The 26,031-nt window shown below is 33.8% G+C and overlaps 1 protein-coding gene across 1 annotated transcript in view; it reads left to right on the top strand.

Annotated features, from left to right (window-relative positions):
- Positions 1-26,031, top strand: part of LOC111141999 (protein tyrosine phosphatase, receptor type Q) — a 202,867-nt gene that overhangs the window by 47,812 nt on the left and 129,024 nt on the right. Inside the window, exons 18-25 of the mRNA XM_022494920.1 lie at positions 10,023-10,183; positions 10,921-11,066; positions 15,630-15,798; positions 17,224-17,514; positions 17,761-18,036; positions 18,406-18,557; positions 21,892-22,033; positions 25,532-25,801. Of these exons, the coding sequence (XP_022350628.1) occupies positions 10,023-10,183; positions 10,921-11,066; positions 15,630-15,798; positions 17,224-17,514; positions 17,761-18,036; positions 18,406-18,557; positions 21,892-22,033; positions 25,532-25,801 (1,607 nt within the window). The remainder of the gene's footprint in view (positions 1-10,022; positions 10,184-10,920; positions 11,067-15,629; positions 15,799-17,223; positions 17,515-17,760; positions 18,037-18,405; positions 18,558-21,891; positions 22,034-25,531; positions 25,802-26,031) is intronic.

The following is a 26,031-nucleotide window of genomic DNA, read 5'->3' as shown; positions in this document are numbered from 1 at the left end:
GAATCACCTCTCTCCTTTGTTATACAGGGAGCCAGAGAATTTCTTTTAAGACATTGAAATATATCCCCAGCTGTAGGATAACTCCAAAAGAAATACTTGAGCACACCCTGGATCACAGAAAATTCATCAAAACCAGCAAATAGTCAAAAAAGCAAAGCAGCAACTAACCAACAATATTAAGACTCTTGTAGGGAAAGAAATCCTTGAGTCAGGGCTGCTGCATCATTTGTCAAGAATAGGCTACTGACATGTATTTTACTGTTGACTGCCTGTCTGAGTCTAGAATGTTACTGAAAATTTTATATGTATATTTTACTGAGCAGGCAATAATTGAGCCTCTCCATTCAGAAAGTTCCACTTCAGTAAATAAGACACTTGGAAGTCAAAGTAGCCATGAGAATCATGCTGACTTCACTGGTTTCATAATCCAGGGGCAGGGTTCAACTGCAGCTGCCCCACAGCCTGTTTGGAGTAAGGTGTCCTTGTGAAAAATGAACTTGGAGTCCAGTTGTGGGAATGTGGCCACTTTGTCCTGACTCGTTCAGTTAAAAAGCCATTCTATGACCTTCCAAGTGCCTGAGTGTGTGTGTAACTTATTGGACAGCCAAGCCTGATAAAGTTGTTGGAATGAATATGTGAATCTTTCTTTTTAAGTATTAAAATAAATGTTCTTTAAAGGTACATAAATTTATTAAAACTTTAAAGTTATTTCACAACTTATTGAGATTAAAAAATAAACTCTTACTATATTAACTCTAACAACATAGACCTCCCAGGAATTAGATTTGAAAAGATATAGAAAGAACTCCTTATAAAAGGTTTTAATATTACATTTTTTTGTTAAACTGGGACTTGGAACACTTTTGGAGACATGGGGTTGAATTCTGGCACTGCCTTTCAATTAATTATCTGTGTGGTTCTCTTGAAATACTGGATAAATGGTGGTATTTTTATTAACAGTGTTCCTATTTCAGGGGTTCACATTTCTTTCATACTTCTCAGTTTCCATTATTTTGGTTGTTCCAGTAATTACCAAATTCTTTTAAAAACAACATCTTTGGATATTTCTTATTTTCAATATATCTACAAAATCCAGACTGCCAATTTTATTCATTATAATGGGTGACTTCTCTCTTTGTCATGAATATTTCTCTACAAAAAGAGGGTTAATGTGCAGACATTTTATAACCACTACTATGTGAGTCACATTTGATTTTTAGATGGTGTGCACAGAAATCTGCTTTAACTAATTGCATTTTTAAACGATGTTTCTTTTTAAACTTTGTTTTGTGTAATAGCTTTTATCAATTTATCAAGATGGTGAAGTAGCATTTTTCCCTCAGTTGTATTGATGTTATGTTTCTATGTGTCTAAACGATAAACAATCTTTGCATTGCAAGGGCAACCACCATTAAATAAACGAATTCCTATTGAAGCAGTTGCTTTTTTTAATATACTTTGGATTGAGGTATAATATTGTAGTAAACTGATAAAGCTCATTTATTTACTTTATATAGATCTTCCTTAATTTGCAATAAGGTTACATCCTGATAAACACCTAAGTTGAAAGTATCATTAAGTCAAAAGTGTATTTAATATACTTAACCTTCAGAATATCACAGCTTAGCCCAGCCTACCGAAATGTGTTTAGAACACCTATATTAGCCTATAGTTGGGCAAAATCATCTAACACAGACCTCCTCTACAATAAAGTGTTGAACACATCATGTAATTTATTGAGTACTTTACTGAAACAGAATGGTCATATGGGTACAGTATCCTTGTAGGTATATTGGTTGTTGATCCTCACGATTGTATGGCTGACTGGGAGCTGTGGCTTGCTGCCTCTCCCAGCATCACAAGAGAGGACTCTACTACATATGGCTAGAGAAAAGGTCAAAATTTAAAATTCCAAGTACACTTTCTACTGAATGTGTGTTGCTCCTCACATCATTGTGAAATGGAAAAATCCTTTAGAATAACCATTGTAAGTTGGGAACCATCTGTAGTTGAACTCAACTTAGATTTGTTTAGCAATTTTGCTTCTATCTTTTTAGTAAAACTTAACAGTAGTTTTCTTTTTTGTTGTTGTTTATAAAACTTCCAGGTGAATGCCATATAAGGTATAGCTAAAAGATTGGAGTGAAAGTAAGGTTGAAAATTCTAGCTTATGTACAAATTTTGGCTTTTAAATGTTTCTCATTTTCTTAGTAGTAATTTTGAATCAGTCAGTCTGACAAATGTTTATAAAACTCTGTGGGGAGATAAAAATATAGAGAGAATTTAAAAATGATTGTAGGCTAATTGGAGATAAAATATCTGTGTGAAATAATTCTAAAAATATTTGCTAAGTAGTATATTAGGAAGTCAGCTTTTTTAAAAATGTCCATTGTCAAATAATTTCCCCCATAACATAAAAGTTTAACTTTGGAAATGGCCTTGTATATGCTAAAAGTATACTTAGTTCTGTTGCTTCCAGTTTTCTACAATATTTCCCCCCTAGTAAAACTACCTGTTTGAGCATACAATATAGATCAATAATTAGAAAGGGAAGGTTGTAAAGTTAGATTGATAAATCAGTATAACACCTCAGTGGAAACAGTCCAGTAGTCTCCCCTTAACTGTGGTTTTGGTTTCTGCAATATCACCTACCCACAGTCAGCTGCAGCCCCAAAGTAGATGATCCTCCTGACAAATTATCAGGTCAGTAAGAGCCTAATGCTGCCTCACCATGCCTGCGCCATTCAGCTCACTTCATTTCATCACGTAGACATTTTACCATCTTACGTCATCACAAGAACAAGGCTGAGTAGAGTACAATAAGATGTTTAAGAGAGAGAGAGGCCACATTCATGTAATTTTATTATGGTATCTTATTATGATCATTCTGTTGAATTATTAGCTACTGTTGTTAATCTCTTACTGTGCCTAACTTATAAAGTTCATCATAGGTATGTATGTATAGAAAGAATATACATAGGGTTCAGAGTTACCTGTGGTTTCAGGCAGAAATCCACTGGGGGTCTTGGAATGTATCCTCTGTGGATTAAGGACAATGAATATGAAGCCTTGGAGGCATGGGAGTGAACCGTGCCAGGATGTTGATAAGTAGCATTATAGAGATAGAATATTGGGGTCATATTAGGCTGAGAGAGATACGAACACATGTAGAGAAAGTGGTTCAATACAAGGATGCCCTTGAATTGTTTAACTTGAGGTTTCTAGGAGGATATTAAAAACTCCCATGTCAGTTTTATCTTGTTAGTCGTTTTTCTGAATGACCTAGATGAAGGTGGGTGTCAAGTCACAGACAGGCTCCTTGTGGGCCACCTGTGCTTTGCTGGACCTGTGAACCATTAGTCAATTTTGATTAGAATTCTGTCAGCATTTTACAATGAACAGATCTCTAGTAAAACTTCAGGTTCCTTTGTTTCTTGCAGAAATCGGGAAGTTTGCCATATTCCCTTTGATAAAAAATCAGCTGGAGTTAAATAGAAGCTGTCTTTAGATGGGGCATTTGCTTGACAATTTACCACAGTTCCCACCACACCCTGTTTCAAACTCAGTCTTCTTATTTATTTTGCTTGGGTGGATCTTGAATCTTTACACCCTCAATTTGGGGGTCTTTAAATCACATTTGTGATATGTCCACAGCTGGGAGAGATTGGTATTTCCTTGTGTTACAGACTTAGGAAACAAAACCTCTTGGAAAGCTAGGCGAAAAGGCCCAAGAGGGATAGTGTAGTAGTTAATATTTTGGGACAAATGTGTTTGGTTCCTTACCTATATTTCCTTATTTATTTCTCATAAAAATATCATAAAGAGAATGTTATTCCCATTTTGTAGGTGTGGAAACTGAGTTCTGAGATTAAGGAGTTATTTGAGTTTACAGAGCTAGAAGATAACAGTAAGAATTCATACCTAGATCTGTCTTAGTTCTAAACCATACATTTCTCAGATCACTAGGAATAAGTGTTATAACTGGCATCTGTTCTAAATACTCAGCAGTATACCTGTGGAATTAAGGAAGTCTTAGTTTGATAAAAGTATTTGTGAGAAACACTTACAGGGTTATAATAAATTAAGCTTATTGCATCAACATATATGGGCTATTTCTATAAAAAAAATCACTGGTTTGTTATTGGTCTGCATTAATTGATGGACTATATTCATTGTGAGAGAATAAGTACACTGTTTCATGTGCAAACCATTTGGATTGCTGGTCTCTGTCTATAGTATGTAGACAAAATAGAGCTTGTTCAGGGAGGAAGGGATGCAGATGGTGAAAATACTCAGGATCAAGGCATGTGAGAAACTGCTGGGAGAACAGGATGAGGTTTCAGTCAAGACTTTTAGCTTCAAGTGCCTGGACCCAACTTAAATAAGCTTAAGCAAAAATGGGAATTTATTGACACATGGCTGAAAATCCAGGATATGCTAATTGGATGTGGGAGCTCAAATAATTTCATTAGATGTGGTTAACAGTAAGAAGCTTGTGGGGATAACAGCAAAGCAACCGTATATCTTGAGTATAATGGTTCAGGAGGAAAGCAGGAGATGATGAAGCTAGAGAGGTGGGCAGCCCAGACACATGAATTTTTGAGGCTTGAATAAGGGTTTACATATATCTCTATCTGTCCATCTATCAGGAGAATATGAATCTCAATATTGTATGGGATTTTAAATTTTTATTTTAGCCATGTACCCAAAGATCACACTGCTAGAGAAAATACTCCAAGGACTTTCTAGTCCTTTTTTAATAAAATTCAAACTTCTCATTCTGGCCTAAGGGATATCCACTCTCAGGGAATGAAATCTTTCTCCTTCAGCTGAAGCACAATCCCTCCTCCTATCTTCCGGTCCTTAATTCCGTGTGTCTGCTCCAAGATCATAGTTTATAAATGGTTCCCTATCTTCAACCTCATTCTCTTTTTCTTTTAATCTTATAAGTGTGTATTTTCTGCAAAGGCAAACAAACAAGACAAAACCAAACCAAATCAACCAGCTAACCAAATGATGACAGTAAGAACAATAGCAACGACAAATAAATACCCTGCTTTCACTCAGACTCTCTCTGAAACACTATTAAGAGCTTTAGGATCATAGAATATGCACCTATTTTTGTCTTAATTAGTTTGGGGTTGTTTAATACATAATTGTGAGTTTATACGAACTCAGCTATGCAGGTAATTGTTCTAGACTAAAGCGCAACATAGTCAAGCAGTTTCCTTATACTGGGAAAATTTGTGAAAATCACCTGTTCATAGAGGAAGAGACTATTTGACGGAGTCATGTATGTGGATGTTTAAATTATTATTGGAAGTGTTATGTACTGAGTGAAATGGTTAATCTAGAATATATAACAGCCGATTATGCTTTGAAAATGTAGGAATGGGCAAGGATGGATGTGTCATTAGATTAGATTACCCACATGGAACAAAATGCCAAATGATGAAAGAATTAAGACCACAACTTTTCAAAGGATCTCAGACCTTGTGTGGAAAACCATTCACATCCATGCTTAGGGAAGTGGAATTTGTCTGAGTCTTCCCAGGTGGTTTTGGTACTCAGCATTCCTCCACTGGTGATTCTTGCTTACCACGATCTTGATGTGGTAAAAGATGAGCAAAGAAAGTACTAAACCAGACCAAAAGAATTGCTTATATACCCTAGAATTTCCTTTATGCCCTAGAAGTCAAAATGTGCTCAGTTTTTTTTGGAAAAAAAAAAAATCATAACTTAATGAGGAAATAACTTTGTTTTAAGGATTACATTAATCCCATCCCAAGACATTTCTTGGTAACATTGGTGTTATGAATGAGATAGACGGAAAAATCGCATCTTATATTTATTCAGCATGGTTTCAAGGTCATTCAAATGATTTTGATGTCTCAAATTCAAGAAAGCTTTTAAAATGTTCTAATAAGTTTCCAGAATTAAATCAGTAAAATAAAGGCACTGAGTACTCCCCTCAAGTTTTTCTCAATTTGAAAATTTACACTGACTAGGGAGGTTTGCCTGCTGTTGAAAGTTATCTATTTCAGAGATTAAGTATTGTTGACATTTATATTCCTTCCTTTTCTACACAGTTTATACTTTTGGATATGTAAGACTTAAACCTGTTTTGTCAGAGAGGCCTCTATTCTTTCTCTCCCCACCCCTCTTCTACTCACAAACCTTACAAACTAACTTTCTAGTCAACAGTTTCCTGCATCTTTGGGTGTTATGCTTTATTCTCCTTTTCTAAATGTTACCAATAGATAAATTTTACAAATTTAACTTTTTTTCACTGATTTAATTTTTTTGCTCATCAACTTTTCTTTGCTGTTAGCCACTGATGGGTGGGATGGGGGAGGTGTTATACTTAAAGGGATCCCATTGTTATTAATGAATTGTTTTATAATTATTTACTGTTCTATTTTGAGAACAGCAGCTACATCTTACTCATATCTATTTTTAACATAGTTCCTGAATAAATTAGATGTTCAATAAATTTTGTCAAATGTTGATTGCATGCATATCATTTCTAAATTCAGAGGGCCTGGGGAAGTATCTATCCTTTGTTTGGAGTACTAATTGGAAGTCTTTCTAATTCTAATATATAGACTATATATATAGTCTAATATAATATATAGACTAATAATTAGTCTTTCTAATTCTAATATATATTGTTTTCCATTTAAACCATTACAATAAAATATAGAAAAGGAAATGTGTACACTATGCAAAAAAAGAAGAAAGGACCACATATGACCAATATACATATGAAAAGATATTCTATCTCACAAATGGTTAGGAATGTACAGATTAAATAGATTTTTTTTTTTTTTTTTTGGTCAAGCTTGTAGTAAGTAAAAAGATTAATATCCAGGGGCGCCTGGGTTGCTCAGTGGGTTAAGCCGCTGCCTTCGGCTCAGGTCATGATCTCAGGGTCCTGGGATCGAGTCCCGCATCGGGCTCTCTGCTCGGCAGGGAGCCTGCTTCCCTCTCTCTCTCTCTCTCTGCCTGCCTCTCTGTCTACTTGTGATCTCTCTCTGTCAAATAAATAAATAAAATCTTAAAAAAAAAAAGATTAATATCCAAACTAGTGATAAGAGTTTGCCAAAAGGTGTGCTCTCACACATTGTAGTTGTGGCTCTAAATTATAATCATTTATAATTTGGGACAGAAACAGTTTTGGAACAGTAATCATTAAAGAAAAAATCAAACCATTTGAATCAATGATTACCTACTGGGAATTTAACCTACAGAAATTCAAGTGCCGTTATGAAAAGGCATTTGTGTAAGAATGATTGCTGTATCATGATTAGTAACTAAAAGAGAGAGAGAAAGAGAGAAAAAGCAACATAAATGTTAGTTTTACAGAAGAATGGCTGAATAACTATGATACATCCAAATTAGGGAACTACAAAAAAAATAATGATATAGATCATTGTTATTGTTAATCACATAAATCATAATAAGCCAAAAACAATCAAGATATAGAAGAACACATACTTTAATAAGTGGAAATAAAAAACTCTAATGGAACACCTAACAGTCCTGTTATAATATTTTCAAACTAATAAGAACAAAACGGAGTTCTTTAAACCAAGCCAGTTAAAAACCAAAAGATGATGGCAGTGTCCAGCCAGGGTTTCTCATGCACAGGACGGAGTGACCCATCTGAGCAGCAGGACAGCTCAGAAATTCCTCTTTGGAGGGCAGAGAGCTCAGGCGTCAGCCCAGAGGTTCATGGGTCTTTCCTCCAATCTGGCAACTGCATTAGAGCAAGGAGGATGGAGTCAGTTCCTTGGAGACAGAGCACTTCCCTCATATTTTACTTCCACGTTCTCAATTATAGAGCAAACTCTTTATCTGTGTTCTGAATTTGGATCAGAATTTGGAATTTCAATTGAGTTTACTTACGCTCAGATTTTTTTTTTACCTTAGTCATTAAAATATCAGCAACAATCCTAAATTCCAAATGAAAAACAAACAAGCCTGAAATAGAAAGATGTATCAGTATCTGAAAAATGTTGTTAGTACTATATTGTCTCAGGGTAACCCAGAACAGATGTAGAAACTATGTTGGTATATGCTGAGGTGGATTATTGGTTTTGTTATTCAGATAATTCATAAAGATTATCTTCTTACTGAAATATCTGGATATATGAGACAAAATTTACTCTGACCTGCCTTTTCCAGGTAATTGCCTCCACTCTACATTATTTATGGAACATAATCAGGGTTTTTCTTATTGTAGGCATAGTCATCTGCAGTATTTTATTGTGAAGATCAGGGCAAGAAGGTAGTGACGCAAGGCAGAGGATAGCATTGAAAAATATGCTTGAAAAGGAATTTTAAAAATAGATAAAGTGCAATTAGATTACTTTAGCTAATTCCATAGCTTTGGAGATCTGAATTGGATTAACCATACTGCAGTGTCTAATGACCTGTGACCAATGACAGGAGTACGGAATTGGGTAGAGTTTCTGTGACAAGGCATTTCTCCGAGACTAACAGCCACAGCATTAAGTTCTAAGAGCCCCCTCCTGGGTCTCAGTGAAGTCCCGACTGTCTCTGAGAGAGATTGTCTGATGGAACTGTTTCAAATTGCTGAACAGCCTTGCTAATCCTGCCCGTCTCCAATCACATACCCTGAATCCATATTTTTCTCACTATGGTAAGCTTTCCAACTACTTTTCAGATAACCACACTTAATATTTGGAGTGGATTGACACTTTTGTAATAGTAAAACCATGCCTGAAATGTCTGTCTTTGTGGATACCCTTCATTATTTTAATGGCAAAGAGAGAGCATTTTTACTCAGAGGAAATATCCATTTACTTCTTGGGTGCTTTGTGATACTTCAGAGGAAAAATGAGATTACGTGAAAGATATATACTTTTTCTGTGATGTTGATCATGTTCCCTTACTTACATTCTTTCATAATTAATTTTATTGCTTTTTAAAATCTAAATTTTTAAAAAAAGATTATTTATTTGAGAGACAGGTGGGGGGAAGGACAGAGGGAGAGAAGAATCTTCAAGAAGACTCCCCACTGAGCACAGAGCCTGATGTGGGGCTCGATCCCAGGACCCTGAGATAATGACCTGAGTCAAAATAAAGAACCAGAAGCTAACTGACTGAGCCACCCAGAGCCCTTAAACTTCTTTTTAAATGCTGTTTTCAGCACCCCTCTATATACATGTTCATTCTTTAATTTAGATTCTAATCGATACTTAATTCAAAACTATAGAAACTCTATGAGCATGAAATAAGATAATTGTAGTATTATATTACTTAGCAACATTTTGTTCTTTAGACTTTCTTCTCCCTCTTGTGATTTCAGTACTTACTTGGAGAGTTTTTAATCAACATTTATTTCTGTTTCCTTTTGTGGAGTGACATTTTAAATACTTCTAAGATTTTAATTTGATGAAAGACATGAGCTCTACCTTTTTCTTTTTTGTATGTTATACATACATTCTTTTTAGTATGTTTCCAGTTAGTATATAATTTATTATTGGAAATTAATAATTAAAGGTTAATTAATATAATGAATAAATGAAGGGTAACCCATAAGCTCACTATTTTAGTTGATACTACCATTCAAATATTTACTATTTTTTTGAATTGGTCTAAGGTAAATATTACTTTTGTACAATACATATGAAAAGTGAATTTGACAAATAAAGAGTATAAATAAGATATTGTCAACACTTAAAAAGAACAAATATTTGAACAATTAAAACATGGGTATGAAAAGGAGTAGTGTAATTATTGGACTACATAGTATTCCTAGAGATCTATTGAAATCAGCCAAGCAAATTCATGTATGAATATCTTATTAACACATGATTAAATTACTGAATATACTTGAAAACAAAAGAAATTTATTTATTGAATTATTCTGAATTTTACTCTTCAGCCTTTCAGAATAAGTGGCATTTTTATCCTGTTTTAATGTGCTTGTGCTCAAAATGTATGTGTAATGTTTAATAGTCAATTATACAGATAATTTCTTTTTTTTCTCCCAGGGATAGATCATCATTTAAAGCTATTAATGTAACTGAAACATCATTAGAGTTCTCAGATTTGGACTATGATATTGAATATAGTGCTTATGTAACAGCTAGCACCAGGTTTGGTGATGGGAAAATGAGAAGCAGTATCATTAACTTTCGAACACCTGAGGGAGGTGAGTTCTTTTGGATGTAGCCCAAGTAAAAGAATATCCTACTTAGAAAAAATAAGCAGTAAATATCAAAATGTATTATTAAACCCAACATCTGTCATCATTTTGGAGGCAAAATTGCTTTTTGGTCATTTCCCAGCTCTGTGATGTTGGGAAAATTAATCTCTCTGTGCCTCAGTTTCCTATCTTTAATTCCATATTAATTCCATATTAATGGAAACAATGTATACCTAATTTACAGGCTCCTTATGAGGCTTAAATGAGTTTATATTTGCAAATGCACCCAGTACAGAACTTGACACTTACTAAGCATTTTACATATTTGTTAAATGAAACGCACTAAAATGCATGAAGTCAGCTTTTTACCTTTGTTCTCTGTTATTTGGTTTCAAGATTCTAAATTAAATTAGAATTTCATATTATGTGCTTTATATTGTAGACTTGTTATGATGTTGTTTTCAAATACAGGGCAATAGGCATGTTTTAGAGCTGAGATAGTGTTTTATGAGTAAATAAATCTAATAGTCCTCTGCTTGGGTATTGCTAAGATATAGTGTGAGAGGGATGACCCAACCAGCCTATGGATTTCAATTTCATTTCTGACTTCTAATTAGGTATTATTCCTAATTTAATTTTTTTTATGAAAAAAGATGGTCATTACTTATCAAAGACAGGTATTTAGATTTCAAACATTATTTGGAACCACAAGTACAGTCTTCTGTTCAAATTTTTTTTTATAGCACCAAGTGATCCTCCCAAAGATGTTCATTATGTAAATCTCAGTTCTTCATCAATAATGCTCTTTTGGATGCCTCCTTCAAAACCTAATGGGATTATACAATATTATTCAGTTTATTACAGAAATACTACAGGTACTTTTGTGCAGGTAAGACCTGAGTTTTCTCCTAGTTCTTTATTTATATCCTTCAGTTTTATTGATAAAGACTTGGCATGGTAGAAAAGTCATTTTTCTTACACTGATAATTATGCATAGACATTTTGTAAAACTCCCACTGACGTTAAGAAAATGTGGAAAAATGTCAGATACATTTTAATCTAGCTATGCATGCTCACACATTTCAAATGTATTGCTAACAATGAAGCGACCACCTATTTAAAATTCTGTGTATAAATACGGCCCTTAATTCTACTTCTCCAAGAAGTGTCCTCTAAAGAGTTGATGGTTTAATTTACCCTCAGGTATTTCTTAGCTAAATTTTCCCCTTTTGTTTGTATACAGTACAAGTTTGGATATGTTTGGGTATTTTTCCTCAATTTTGAAAATTTTCAACTGCTAGCAGGAAGGGTTGTTGTTGTTGTTACTTAGTATTAGATGTAATAAAACTACTAGTAATGTGGTTATTTAACTTGAAGTATGCAGGGTTTTAGGATTGCATAGTTTTCTGATGTGAATGATGGTTGTGAAGATAACTAAAATGCATTTCATTTAGAGAAATGTTTTCAATTTACTCAATAGAAATCCTCTATTTATCCAAACTAAATATTTTATAGACCTCTAATATATGAAAAGGATGAAACTGGAATGGTTGTGATTGAATCAGAAATAGAGAGAGTTGGAATATAATTTGGAAAAAAACCAATTTCAAAGAAATACTACAATTTACAATCTCGGGAAGCAAAGCAGGATTTATTGTATTATTTGCTTTAGTTTAGGCTGATCAGTAGAGTCAGACCAGAATTTTACTAGCTGTCTGAGGACTAACCCAGCAGTGAATAGGAGAAATCCAAGGTTGGTTTGGTTTTGATATTCTGCTCAAAACCCTCTAAGGGTAGGGGTTGAATAAGTGTGACTACTTAAAACTTTATGCCAAAAGGAAAACGACTTTGTACAGGACATGGAGATATAGATATATATGTAGCTATAGAGGTAGACTTTTTAAACAAATACCTTAAGATAGAAGAAGAAAGGAGGATGCTTTTATCCCCTTCTATGTGTAGTAAGCAGTTTTTGCTATTCCTTTTTGTTCTACTCTATTTGGAGAAAAGAAATGGGATTAATGTTGTGCAATTTATTATTTTTATACAATTGTTTTACAAATTTAACAATGTGTCATTATGTCATAGAGACCATTCAAAATGCAGATTTTTCTTCTTTCATCCACTCAACAAAAATATTGCAAAGTGGTGTCAGTAGTTCTAAACCTTAGCAAAGGTTTTGCCTCTGCACAATTTACTTTATGACCTATGTACAAAATTCTATCTCGGTTCTCTTTGTCCACATCTAAATAATGAAGTGTAAACATCTAACTACGGTTTCAACATGATCTTATGAACCTATTTATTCAAACCTGGGTATATGATACCATCCCGTTTACAATTCATCTATCTTAGAAAATGTAATCTTTTATTAAATAATCTTAAGAATGCTTTTAAGTGTGACAGCTGCAAGAGGGCACGGGCTAATGATATGAAAACATTTCTCATATTGCTTAAAGTTCATCTCTGCTTTAATTTGTGCCTCCAGTTAGTGTTAAATACAGCATCTTCACTTCCTAATTTTCTATTTTGTATTGGCAGAATAGAAGAAATCCTCGAAATAAAAATTATATAGCAGAATAAGTGTAACACTTTTGTCTTCGTCCTTCTCTTTCCCACAGAACTTTGTAGAATACTTCATGGAGGGCCCATCATGTTCTGCTTTTCATTCCTGGTATCTGCTTACTTGTCTCAGCTCCTATGCCATAGCAAATAACTTGAAGAAAAGGGTCATGTCACACTTATCATTCCATCCTCCAAAGTCCCCTGGTACTATATCATACATAGGTTTAATGCTCAATAAATATTTTTAGTTGAAAGAACACAAAATTATTATAATAGATCAACCTTATTTTTGGCACTTAGTTATGGAGCATTTGAATTTGTGGTGAAGTGATTTTTCCTTCTTTTTACCTTGGGGAATTTAATCTCTTGTGTTTTAATCTCGTGTTTTTCCCTCAATTGCTGTATATTGTGTTTAGTAGAATGTATTAACTCTTCTGCATTTTCACTTTGACCCACTTATGTCATATCTCCTCCTGTGCCTGACATAGTGTCCTGTTTTACTAACAGAATGCTAAATAAATACTGTACTGGTGGATTAATAAATTTGGATGCTTTCACTATATAACTTCTGGCTGCATTTATATATACAAAGTAGCAAGTCTTAATTCGATAATTTAAGCTGAAAGTTTTTTCCAAAAACCCAATAAAATGACTGATAATCATCTGGATAACTGATCTAATTCCAAATTTATTACATGTTTATGCATGTTATATTCATCAGGAATGAGTTCTGGGTGATTCAAAATAATTCATGTCTGAATAGTCAATAGGTAAATTATTCTGATAGGTAATCAGAATAAATTCCATAACAAGGAAAAATTAAAAATTATACCCAAAACCTATATTAATATATTTTTTCATTACATAATCATGACTTTTATTTTATAACTGGAGTCTGTACCTTTTGGTCACTTTCACCCATTTTGCCCACCTCCTCCCACTCTGTACCTCTGGCAACCACCAATCTGTTCTCTATCTGTGAGTGCAGGATTTTGGTTTTTTGTTTGTTTTAGTTTCCTCATATGAATGAGATCATATGGTATTTGTCTTTCTCTGTTGGACGTATTTCATTCAGCAGCATGCCTTCAAGATTCATCCTTGCTGTTGCAAATGGCAAGATTTCCTTCTTTTTAAATGACTAATTACATTAATATTTTTAAAAGATACTTCATGTAACCCAGTTATTACATGTGTAAAATAGGTAATGTTGAAAGATATTGAAGTTTACAGATCATATTTTGTGTGACATTGTTATGTTGTTTTAACTTGCCTGTTTCTGGATAAGCAACCACAAAATTGAGGTAGATCTTTTATTACACTCATTCCTCCCTCCACCAAATATTGGCAAAGGAACCACAAAACTTTGCTGAATTTAATTTTTTGATACATTATAGAACCATCCTAACTATAAACTTTAGTCAAATTGACTACCCTAAGTTTTTCATTTATATTTATTTATTTATTTGAGAGAGAGTGAGAGAGAGAATGCACACATGTGTGCATGAGAGCAGGGGAGGGGCTGTGGAAGAGGGAGGGAGAGATACTGTCAAACAGACTCCTGGCTGAGGGCAGAGCCGGATATGGGGTCTCATCCCAGGACCCTGAGATCATGATCCCAGCCAAAATCAAGAGTCAGTGTGTAGGGCACCTGGGTGGCTCAGTCAGTTAAGCATCTGCCTTCAGCTCATGATCCCAGGGTCCTGGAATTAAGCCCCACCTCAGGCTCCCTGCTAGGTGGGAAGTCTGCCTCTCCTTCCGCCTCTGCCTCTCTCTCACCCCCTCTGTATCAAATAAACAAATAAAATCTTGAAAAAAAAAAAAAAGAGTAAGATGCTTAACCAACTGAGCCACCTAGATTACCCTGTTTTTTCAATTAAATGAACTATTTATCATTTAGTGTGGTTTTAATTATATACCAGATATTGTTTTATATGCTTCCATATCATCTAATCCTCAAAATCTCTCTGTGAGGTAGAAATAATTATTCCTATTTTATAGTTGAGGAAGGAGAAGTTATGAGTTGAGTTGATTTATTGAGGGCTACTCTGCTAGAATTGAATTAAGTCTGTAGGATGTTCAAAGCTTTGTCCGGATTGGAATGACTAAGCTTTCTTTGTGTAGATGCACATTATTATTAAGACTTAGTCATACTAATTACCTACATAATTTTTAAGTCTATTTTCCTTTCTTTTAGAATTGGTTTTCTTTAACTATGTGTTTTGTGTTTAAAATATGTTCAGAAAGGAAATGATTGCATAAATAAGTTCCCTAATTTCCCTAATCATTGAAAAATGCCTTAGGACAAATATAACTAGGAGTCAGGCAAAAGATTTTTAAAATTGCTCTCACTCTGCATAGAAGAAAGAAAATCCATCTGACTTCCTATCTCTCTGCATGATTATAGAAAAAAAAAAGCCCCATTAAAGATGATAATAACAATTTGAGAGAAAGAGGTGAATATTTTCATAATTTCTTCATCATTAACAGGAAGAAAAAAATAAAAGTTTTTATAGGATACTTAAACTTGTTCAAAAATATATGGTCAGTGTTTTGAAAAATACTTGAATGTTTTATAAGGAAAACGGAACACTGACCAGTACAGTTGTAGCATTTTCAGTTGGCCACTGAATACTCACCATAAGCTGGAAGTTTCTCCTCTTAGCTATTCTGTATGTTGATTTTAGGATAAAAACTACTACCATCCATTCTTCTTTTAGCACAACATATTTCTAGTTTAATTATTGCACTAAAATTTTCTATGTTGATTTTTCTCAAAAATTGACATATTAAAATGAGACAGCCAATTCATGGATAACAATTATTCTGAAATGTTTATGTATCCTAAAACTATATCCTGAACAATTAAAATGATATGTTTATTTTTCAGAATTTTACACTCCATGAAGTCACCAATGACTTTGACAATATGACCGTATCTGCAATAATAGATAAACTGGCCATATTCAGCTACTATACATTTTGGGTCACAGCAAGTACTTCAGTTGGAAATGGGAATAAAAGCAGTGACATAGTTCAAGTATACACAGATCAAGACAGTATGTAAACCAAAAGCATTTATTAACCTTTAGTAGGATTAATTTAAAACTTGATTTCAGAACCTTTTTTTCTGTTGTATGCATTGCTAGCAAAATCTGTAATTTATTTAGGCACATTTAATTAGTTATTATAGAAGTTCAAAATACATTTAATGCAGCTATAAAACTATTAGAATAACAGCTTTCTCTGGTCATGAAATCTGCTACCATTCATGAAGACTCCGTCACTTTTATTCCTTCAGAGGATGTCACAGCCGTCCAGTTATAAGCATGAAAAATGCTGTTGCATCCATGGATGGATTTTCCAATACTTAATATACTTGTCCCTTTGCTTTTAGGAGCTACTTTTTTTGTTTGTTTTAAATCTAGCAACTTCCATTTCAGCCTTTGAATCCACATAGGACTCTATACAGCTTCTTCCTGTGATTTTGACTCAGATACCTGGAATGTCTTTACTTTTTTTAACCCCAGAAGTTTCTTGTATGGAGCTGTAGCAGTATCCTGTTTGTGCTGAGTATTCAGAAATCTATGATGATTGAAGCACTTGATGTTTTTCAGGTTTCGGCTTCAAGAATACAATGACACAAAAATCGTTGCCTATTTCTTCTTGTTTCTGGTGTCCACTTATTTCTTAAAGACTAGTCTCCTACTGAGAAATGGTATTGACCTAAAATTCTGCGGAGAGTAAGATTCTGTGTTTATTGTCTTAAGATTGTAAACTGACAGACGCGATAAGTAGGAGTGAATGCTTTCCTTGTTAGAGCAATCTTTTAAATAGTTTACACAGTGAGTGACAGAATAAGATATGAAAAAGTATGTGAAAATATGTGCTTGCAGAGTCTTTAGCAAAGTGTTTTAGTGCAGTATGTGGTCAATATCATTTCAGACATTCTTTAAATGCAGATCTCTCCCCATATTTTCACCAACCCATAAATTTTATCAGAGACCATTATAGCACCGTGAATAATAAACACTTACTGTGCACTGTTGCGGATGAGAAGTCCTAGATGTGATATATGTATGATAAAGATAATCTTTAGAAGAAAGAAAATAAAAAATTGTTTAGATAATTTAGATAATACAAATTATCAAATATTTAAATATCGGAGTATATATACACAGTCGTACATGAATAATACATGGATAATCTCCATGTTGTAGGAAAGAAAAGACAAGAGAGTACTATATAAAGCAATTCTCACCCATATTAAAGATGACAGTGTTTATATTTTGAATCATTTTTAATATAATTATTTGGTAATGATATTTTATAGTAGGTGGTATTTCCTATATCTGCATTTAAATGATGTAAGAGCTGGTGGTATAAAAAATGCCATTGCAACAATTACCCTCAGTTTGTTAATTTACTTAGATTTCATTTAGGGTGACTGATAATTCTTATATTTTGCACGTTACCTACCATAGTACCTGAAGGGTTTGTTGGAAACCTAACTTACGAGTCCATTTCGTCAACTGCAATAAATGTAAGCTGGAGTCCGCCATCTCAACCAAATGGTCTAGTCTTCTACTATGTTTCTCTGAGCTTACAGCAGACTCCTCGCCACATGAGACCACTTCTCGTTACCTATGAAAGGAGCATGTATTTTGATAATCTGGAAAAATATACTGATTATATGTTAAAAATCACCCCATCAACAGAAAAGGGATTCTCTGATACCTATACTGCCCAGCTACACATCAAAACTGAAGAAGATGGTAGGCTGGACCCTTTTATTGCCTATAAGCTGATTTCTTATTTATAGGGGCTTTCTGATAGAAAACATCATTCTTATATAGAATCTGTTTGTTCTCAAATAATTAGTCTTTCCATAAACATAACAAACTCTATTTTAAAATTAAAATAATTATCTGCTAATAAAAGTAAGTCCCTTATTATTAAGCCTCTTCTTTTTAATGCTAATTCACTTTTGTTTCATTTAATATTCTTTTTTTCTTTTATAGTCCCAGAAACTTCACCAATAATCAACACTTTTAAAAACCTTTCCTCTACCTCAGTTCTCTTATCATGGGATCCCCCAGTAAAGCCAAATGGTGCAATAATAAGTTATGATTTAACTTTACAAGGACCAAATGAAAATTATTCTTTTATTACTTCTGATAACTATCTAATATTGGAAGAGCTTTCACCATTTACATTATATAGTTTTTTTGCTGCTGCAAGAACTATGAAAGGACTTGGTCCTTCCAGTACTCTTTTCTTTTACACAGACGAGTCAGGTAAGCCGGAATCCATACCTATTCAAATGATTTCACTGTTGCAGCCTTGCTCTCTCTTTAAGGAACACCATGGAAATTGAAAGGATGTTCAGTTACCTATTTATAACAGGCTTACAACTATTCATCTACTTTGCTGAACATTTTTTTTTTCCTTAGTTCAAGCTTCAGAATGAAGTGTTTGTTTAAAACTACTTTGGAACTACTGAGTTCCCAAGTGTAAAAACGTAATTACTGCTGCTATTTATTTCTGAAATTGAAATACCATCATTTTAGAAATCTTAACTAGTGTTTTCAGGAAGCTAGAGTCACAATGATATTTTTATGCTAAAAATGTTATGAATATAAGTTTTATAATGTGTTTTCCTGCAGTGCCTTTAGCACCTCCTCAAAATTTGACTTTAATCAACTATACTTCAGACTTTGTATGGCTGAAATGGAACCCAAGTCCTGTTCCAGGCGGTATTATTAAAATATATAGTTTAAAAATTCATGAACATGAAACTGATACTATATTTTATAAGGTAGGTTGATTATAACAGTGTATATTAATTTCAAAAATTCAAAAATTGAATTAAAATCTTTTGACATGCAGGGGAAAACAAACTGCTTTAAATTAAACAAGGATCATCTTTTTAAATATTTTTTTTTCCTGCAATTTAGCGGTGTTTGTGGAAAACACGAGGAAACATTTGTCAGATATGGAAGCTGAATACTTTGTAGAGCAATTTACTTAGCACTTATAACTTCTAGATATTAAAGAGTTAAGAAATAATTGCATTGTTTTGTTAATGCTGGAAAGTACATAGTAAATTTTTTCAGACTATTTAAAACCTGTTGTTATCTTAAATGCAATATATTTCTATTTATTGTCAAGATAGATACCCAGTGATGTTTTTAACCTTTCAGAAAGTATTTAGACTGGAATCTGGTAATCTTCCTTGATAGAATATAATCCCACACTAATTGGTCTTTTAAGATATACCATTATTCTTTTCCTTTCAAAACTAATTCTTTGTAACACTAAATACCCTTTCCCTGCTCCATTTTTAGGTTCCAGAATCAATGAAAAATACCCAAAGAACTGATATTATAAAGGATCTCATATATACTAGCATTTAATTGCCAAAATATGGTATATGACTGGCTTTTGTTTTTAAAAATGTTTTTATTTTTTTATTTTTTCCAAAGGCAGATGAAGTACTGGGATGCTCTTAGTTACAGCAAGAAGCGTGAAAAAACTCTGCAGTAAACATTGTCCCCAATATTATATGCATTACAATTTATTGTTGATGGTAAATCATTTTTATGGCATATGTAGCTTACTAGTAAAAAGCAAAAGGAGTGGTTAAGGTGATGTCTTAAGGAACAATGACTTTCTTTCTGGAAATCAAGATATTAATTTAAAATCTGATTGGCTGAGTAGAATTTGAATTATAATACTCCATAAATATGGACTCTTTCCCCAAAGCGTGAAATTCTATTAATGATGCTAAGTCTCTAGCCCTCTAATATCTATGCCTGGTCTAATCTTAACATATTCCCATTTTTTGTTTGTTTTATCTGTAATGGTCACTGGGAAACATATATAAAAAAGGAAAGGGCAATCGTTTTCTTACTGCAATCACATTTGGGACTTAATGTGCTACATTATTGCAGTTGCTTAATCTCTCTGACTCAGTTTCTTCAAGTGTAAAATAGGAATTATAAGGATGCATACATTAAAAATTGAGGATTATAAAGGGAGACTCTATATCAAGCATTTAGAATAATCTTTAGCACTTGACAAATGTATTAGCTGTTGTTGTTGTTGTTATCATACATATTTCAAAAAAAGATTTTAAAAATCAATCCAGCGTTGTCATAGTACTAAGCATGAAAGACAGTGTACCTCTACCTGAATATGAGAAGTTATAATCTAAGCTTTTAATCCTCTTCATTTTTTCAGTAGAAATGCTACCATTAAAATTTCACTAGTAGCAAACGTATTACCTTTATACCATAAGTATTAAATGTGCCACTTTAAATTGAGGGAATAGTTTTTCTTTAAAATTTACTACTTTTATTTACTCCTATTTACATCCATTTTTCTCTTCTGTCAAATTTCATAGTCTTTTTAAAAAAATATTTAGAGAGCGTGCATGTGAGAATGGGAAGAGACAGAGAGGGGGAAAGAAGTGTACTCCCTGCTGAGGTTGGAGCCTGAGGCAGCTGAATCTTAGGACCCTAAGATAATAATCTGAGCAAAAACCAAGAGTCAGGCACTTAATCAACTGAGCCACGCAGGCACCCCTTCATAGTCTTATTTTAAGTTCCTTTACATGTACTTCATGCCACCTTTTTTCCTTTCCAAGCGATTTACCCTATTTCCCTTTCTATGTTTTCCTCTGCCTCTTTCCTATTAGTTTCTATTTCTTTCCTTTTTTATCCGTTCAAATTACATGTGGGTTTGTGGAGGTGGAATAATTCCTGAACCATCCCCAAATATTCCCCCCATTGCATTCAGTCCGGTGTGGTCCACATGGAGACCAGTTAGATCCAGGTCTGCTGGTAACTTGGGTCATTCACACATATGATGAAAAGAAATTGTTCAGTAAGAAAGTTCTGTTACAATGTTTGGAAATATTCCTCCCTCAATTCTCCTTACAACTTCTCTTATGTAAATCTGGTAACTATCCAGTAAGCTGCTCACATTTTTTTTTATTATAACCTCAAATTCTGTCATTTTTCTGGGTACGAGCCCCTCCTAATCCAAGTCGAAATTTATTTACCTGAGCTGTGTTTAATTTCTCCTCAGTAAGTTGTTGATAGATTTCTTTGTTTAATATAAAAATTCCTTGATACAGGAACCACGTATTTCTTATTTTTGTATCTTTATAATCTCCTGGTTATCTAACAGTAAGCTTTATAAATAGTAAGTGTGAAAGAATGAGAGGAAATAGTATAATACAATGAGTTCCTAAAATATGTGAATGACTTGGAATATTAATTTAAAATACGATTTAATTTAAAATGTGATTAAACTGTAAGTACCTTGCAAGGTAGTATTCTTGCTAAATTTCTGTTACTGAAATGTTTAATAAGTCAAAGTGGTATCTATTTGGGTCATATAATGCAGTATTTTAAAAATTATACCATCGTAGGAGATTGTCTTCTCTTTCCGTAAGGATAACAGATTAATCTTAACTGATCTCTCAGTTTTGACAATTATCTTTGAATGAAGACTTTACACTTAATGATAAATTTTTATATGAGAATGCAAATTCTTCCTTGAACAGTTGTGATAACTGTTTTGTTCCTTTTTTCATTTTCCTAACAGATTGGGTAAAATTAGAAATTTAGGAATTGTCTGAGAAAACTCCTTAATTTAAGATTCATGAGAGTAGAGATTTTGTTTTATTAACTATTGTATTTCCAATACCTAGCAGGAAGTACCTGATGAATAAATTAATTTACATAAAATATTACTGGGTTTAAAAAAATGACTCTAGATGAATTCAAGAAAAATCGAATATCACTGACCACCCATAATTTGACTTGTTGGAGACTTTGATTTTTGCAAATTTAAAGGAAGTGATCAGTATATTAATCTAAGCAAGTGTTAAGGAGACAAAATGAAAACAAAATACTCTAGCATTTAAAAAAAATTTAAAAACATGGCCATTATGAGAGTCTTCAGAGCTGAGAGGGTGCCTAGTTCATCCTATTATCTGTGGCACAAAAAAATGTTTACTATTTCACTGCAAATACCCATGCTTATTAAACATAAATGGCATAACTTTCATGTGACAAAACATTTCTTCCAGTTATAAATTTTTGGTGATGCATCATGACAAAGAATTATTTCCTGCTTTTCAGAATATTTCAGGTGTTCAAACTGAAACCCAACTTTTTGGACTGGAACCAGTCAGCACTTATTCTGTCAGCATATCTGCCTTTACGAAAGTTGGAAATGGTAATCAGTTTAGTAATGTAGTAAAATTTACAACTCAAGAATCAGGTAAGACACAGTTTTTTGATCCTAAAATGTTTCACTCTGCATTTAACACTTTTCTCTTCCTTTTGGTTTATGTGATAAAGTATCATCATTTAATAGTGCATTCAAAGGGAAGTTGAATTTCAGGACTTTAACAGTAGGCTGTCTTGTCTGCATTCCAATCTATACATATATTTACATGTGGTTTTCCTTTTGAATGGAGGGAATTGAAATAAAGAAATAGTTCAGGAACAAAGTAGGTTTCTAGGTATCTGTGAAAATTACCTAATTCTTTTTTTATATAAAGTTTTTATTTAAATTCATTAGTTAACATGCAGGGTAATATTAGATTCAGGTATACAATATAGTGATTCAATAGTTCCGTACAACACCAGGTACTCATAACAAGTGCCCTCCTTAATCCCCATCACCTATTTCACCCAACACCACCCACCTCTCCTCTGGTGACCAACAGTTCTCTATAGTTAAAAGTCTATTCCTTGGTTTCCCTCTCTCTTCCTTTTTTATTTCCCTTTGCTTGTTTGTTTTGTTTCTTAAATTCTTAGTATCAACTGAGACAGCTGGGGTTGTGGAGGAGGGAAGAGAAACCAACCAATCACTTTTAACAGATTGGTTTATATTTCTATGAAGCGATACCAATGTTTTTGTTTTTTTTAAAATAATGTATTGTGACATGTGAAGACCACTGATCATTATGTAAGCTTCTATTTTCCCATTGTCCATCCTTAACAAGTGGAGGGAATTATGAAGACTATGAAATACCACCAGTCTAATTAAACAATGTACCTACATGTCACATACATGCCAAAGCTCACCTTTGCTTGTATACTGGATAGTTTGCGTTTATGATCTATCTCATGGGTGGCTTAGAAATGCACTTTCCTTCTCTCAACTGAACCATATATTCTAAAAGTTCCTCTGCCTCACTTTTTTCATCAGTGATTATTGAATGAGCACAAGATATTACTCTAGTTGTTTTTACTCTGTACCTTTAGATGTACTTCCTCTCACTTTAGTGAATCTCTAACTTGAAACTCGGGACCACTCACTGATAAGTTAGTCATTTTTGCATTAATTTATGAATATCTGAGACTTTTTTTCCAGAGCATTCCCATAAAACAGGCTAAGACAAAAATATATACCATGGATAAAAGTGCATGCTTTGAAGTCAGTGTCTGGATTTGAATCCAAACTTGTATAGCTATATAACTTTGCAAAGGCCCATGAGTCCTCTGAGCCTCTATGTTCCTAACTGAAAAGAAATACATGTAAGCAGTAGCTACCTCTAAGGTTGTGGTGGAAAATATTTTAAAAGATCCACATAAAGGTCTTATTAGAGTGTTGGGCACACATTTAGTGGCCAAAAAAAATATTACTCTTGCCCCATTCTCGTGTTACAGATGAAGAAACCATGATTCAGGCAGTTTAGATAAAAAGGTCTGAAAAATTAGTGAAGAAACTGAATTAGAACATCAGCTTCTGACCACTAGTGAAGGGTGGACATGAGTGTAGGAAATGGTTATATTATAAATGATAATTTACATATTCTATACAAATGTTAAACCTATAAAGAAGGAAAACATTTTAACGATTTATATATGTATCAGTTTAGTAAAAATCAATGCTAATCTTTTAGATAATAATCCAGTAAATGCTTTCATCAATAAAATAAAATTATTGCATAAAATTCTTTGCCTTGATTGGTTAAGTAAAAAAGATTTTCAACTTTAAGGGTTAAATATTGCTGGTTAATTATCTTTTGGTTTATAGAGTCAGTGAAATAGATATTCACAAAATCTGGATTTATAAATTAAACTGAAGCTGAGAAATTGTCTTTTCTTTAATTTTAAATGCCACATATCCTTTAGTGCTGATGCCTTTATCTTACAGAGGAAGAAAATTTATAAAGATAAATTTAGGTCAGAGGAGAAAATGAAAGAGTACTTGAGTACTCTTTAAATAATGATGCTTTGACCTGAACTCCTGGGGCAAATAATACATTATATGTTAGTAAAAATAATTTAAAAAAATTAAAATAATTCAAAAAAAATGATGCTTTTCATAATGGCAGCAAGTTGTTTACACTTCTTTATCCTCCACCAAGTCTTCATACTCTGCTCCTTCTTTACAAACCACAAAATGATGATATGCAAATTTTCCTTCTAGCATCCTCTTTTTACTGTAATAAGAAAAGCTATGCTAATATTAGGGGACATTCCATAATTGGACATTTTCATGGGAAGTAGCCAGTCTCTCTAATCTGCAGTCACTTTGATGGGCTGGGGTACTGCTCTTCAAATAGGTCCACAAGATATAGTGGGCCTCTGAGAAATTGGGTTACTTCCAAGTAAATTCATGGAAGTTCTAGAAAAAACTAGTACTGAATTAAAAGCAGGGACTGACTTAAATCTTCTCTCCAGTGACTTTTTAAAAGATACCTGAGGGATCAGTCTTTCACAATTCTTCCAAGAAGCCTACCAATTGTAAAAACAAAATCCCTAAATGGATCGCATGTTTCCTAGTCCTGTTGTTGCAGGAATTCTCTGCCTTTAGTGCCCCTGGTTCTTGGTCATGCCGCTTCAAAGAATGAAAAGGTAGATGAGACAAAGAGTGGTGAGCTCCAAAGCAAAGTTTATTGAGCAAGAGAGTATAAAGCTCCCAGAGAGGGAGGGGACCTGAGAGGGTTGCCCTCAAAGTTTCTAAGTTTAGGGGGTTTTATGAGCTCTTTTGCAGAACTATCTTCAGGAAGCAGGGTGTGCTGAGTCATGCCAACCAGGGCTTTGATCACGTATAGGTCTACCTATTAGGTTAATGTCCAACTGCTGATGGTCTTGTTTGGCGGACCTCTGGGGCTTATGTCTTAACTGCCCCTTGCTCATGATATTGACATATACTTTGTAGTTATTTGTCTTATTTTAGGATGTTTTGCAGAAGTCATTTCTTCAAAGGCTGCAAAGCAGAATGTCAGTCCGGTCCTGTCTTAGCTGCAAAACCGGATGTTAGTGCTGTTTTGTCTTAGCTGTTCTGACTCCCTATTTTCCCGTTGGGAACCCTGGCTCTGACTGCCTGTCCAACTATCTCCTAACAGTCTTAGGCCCAGAGGTACCTACATCTATGTTTTCTATGAAAAGTTTCCATTAAAAAAGTATTACTAAGACTACTCCTTTCCAGTTAAGAGATAAGGAGAGCAGGCTTCAACCACTGTCTGAGCTTGAGGCTGTACAGTTAGTTGCTTCTCAGGATTCAAGGATGATTTCTGCTTGGGCCTAGGAAAATATTCAGTGATTGGCTCAGTATTGTAAGTATTAACATAATAGCATAGAAAAGGAGTGAATTGCCATTTGATTCAGTCTATGTTAAGAACTTAGCCCACATTGCAAGGTTGATATGTTAAATTTTTATTTGGTCTCAACTCCTAAACATGATTTTATGTAGCAATGATGTAATGAAATCATTTACTGCATGTGGATAAATTTTAATTTTGGACATTTGTCTTTTAAGTTCCAGAAGCTGTGCAGAACATACAGTGTGTGGCAACTAGCTGGCAGTCAGCTTTAGTGACATGGGATCCACCCCAAAAGGCAAATGGAATAATTACACATTATATGGTAACAGTTGAAAGGAATTCTACAGAAGTCTCTCCCCGAGAGCACATGTATACTTTCGTGAAACTTCTTGCCAATACCTCTTACGTCTTTAAAATAAGAGCGTCAACCTCAGCTGGTGAAGGTGATGAAAAAACATGCGCCGTCAGCACCCTTCCTGAAGCAGGTAACTACTTTGAAACATGTAACTGATCTGAAACAGGTAACTTACCTCACACCTGAAACAAGTAACTGTTTGTGGCCTGTGTCAGACATTTTTCAACACCATTTGTAATCTTTTTTTTTTCTTCCAAGTTTTTATTTGAATTCCAGTTAACAGACAATGTAATATTAGTTTCAGATATAGAATTTAGTGATTCATCATTTATATACAACACCTAATTGTGCTCATCACAA

This window comes from Enhydra lutris, unplaced genomic scaffold (genome assembly GCF_002288905.1).
Source record: "Enhydra lutris kenyoni isolate GAN:26980312 unplaced genomic scaffold, ASM228890v2 scaffoldscaffold7, whole genome shotgun sequence".
NCBI lineage: Eukaryota > Metazoa > Chordata > Mammalia > Carnivora > Mustelidae > Enhydra > Enhydra lutris.
The sequence above is the reverse complement of the archived record's forward strand: the minus strand, read 5'-3'. Positions and strand labels throughout refer to the sequence as shown.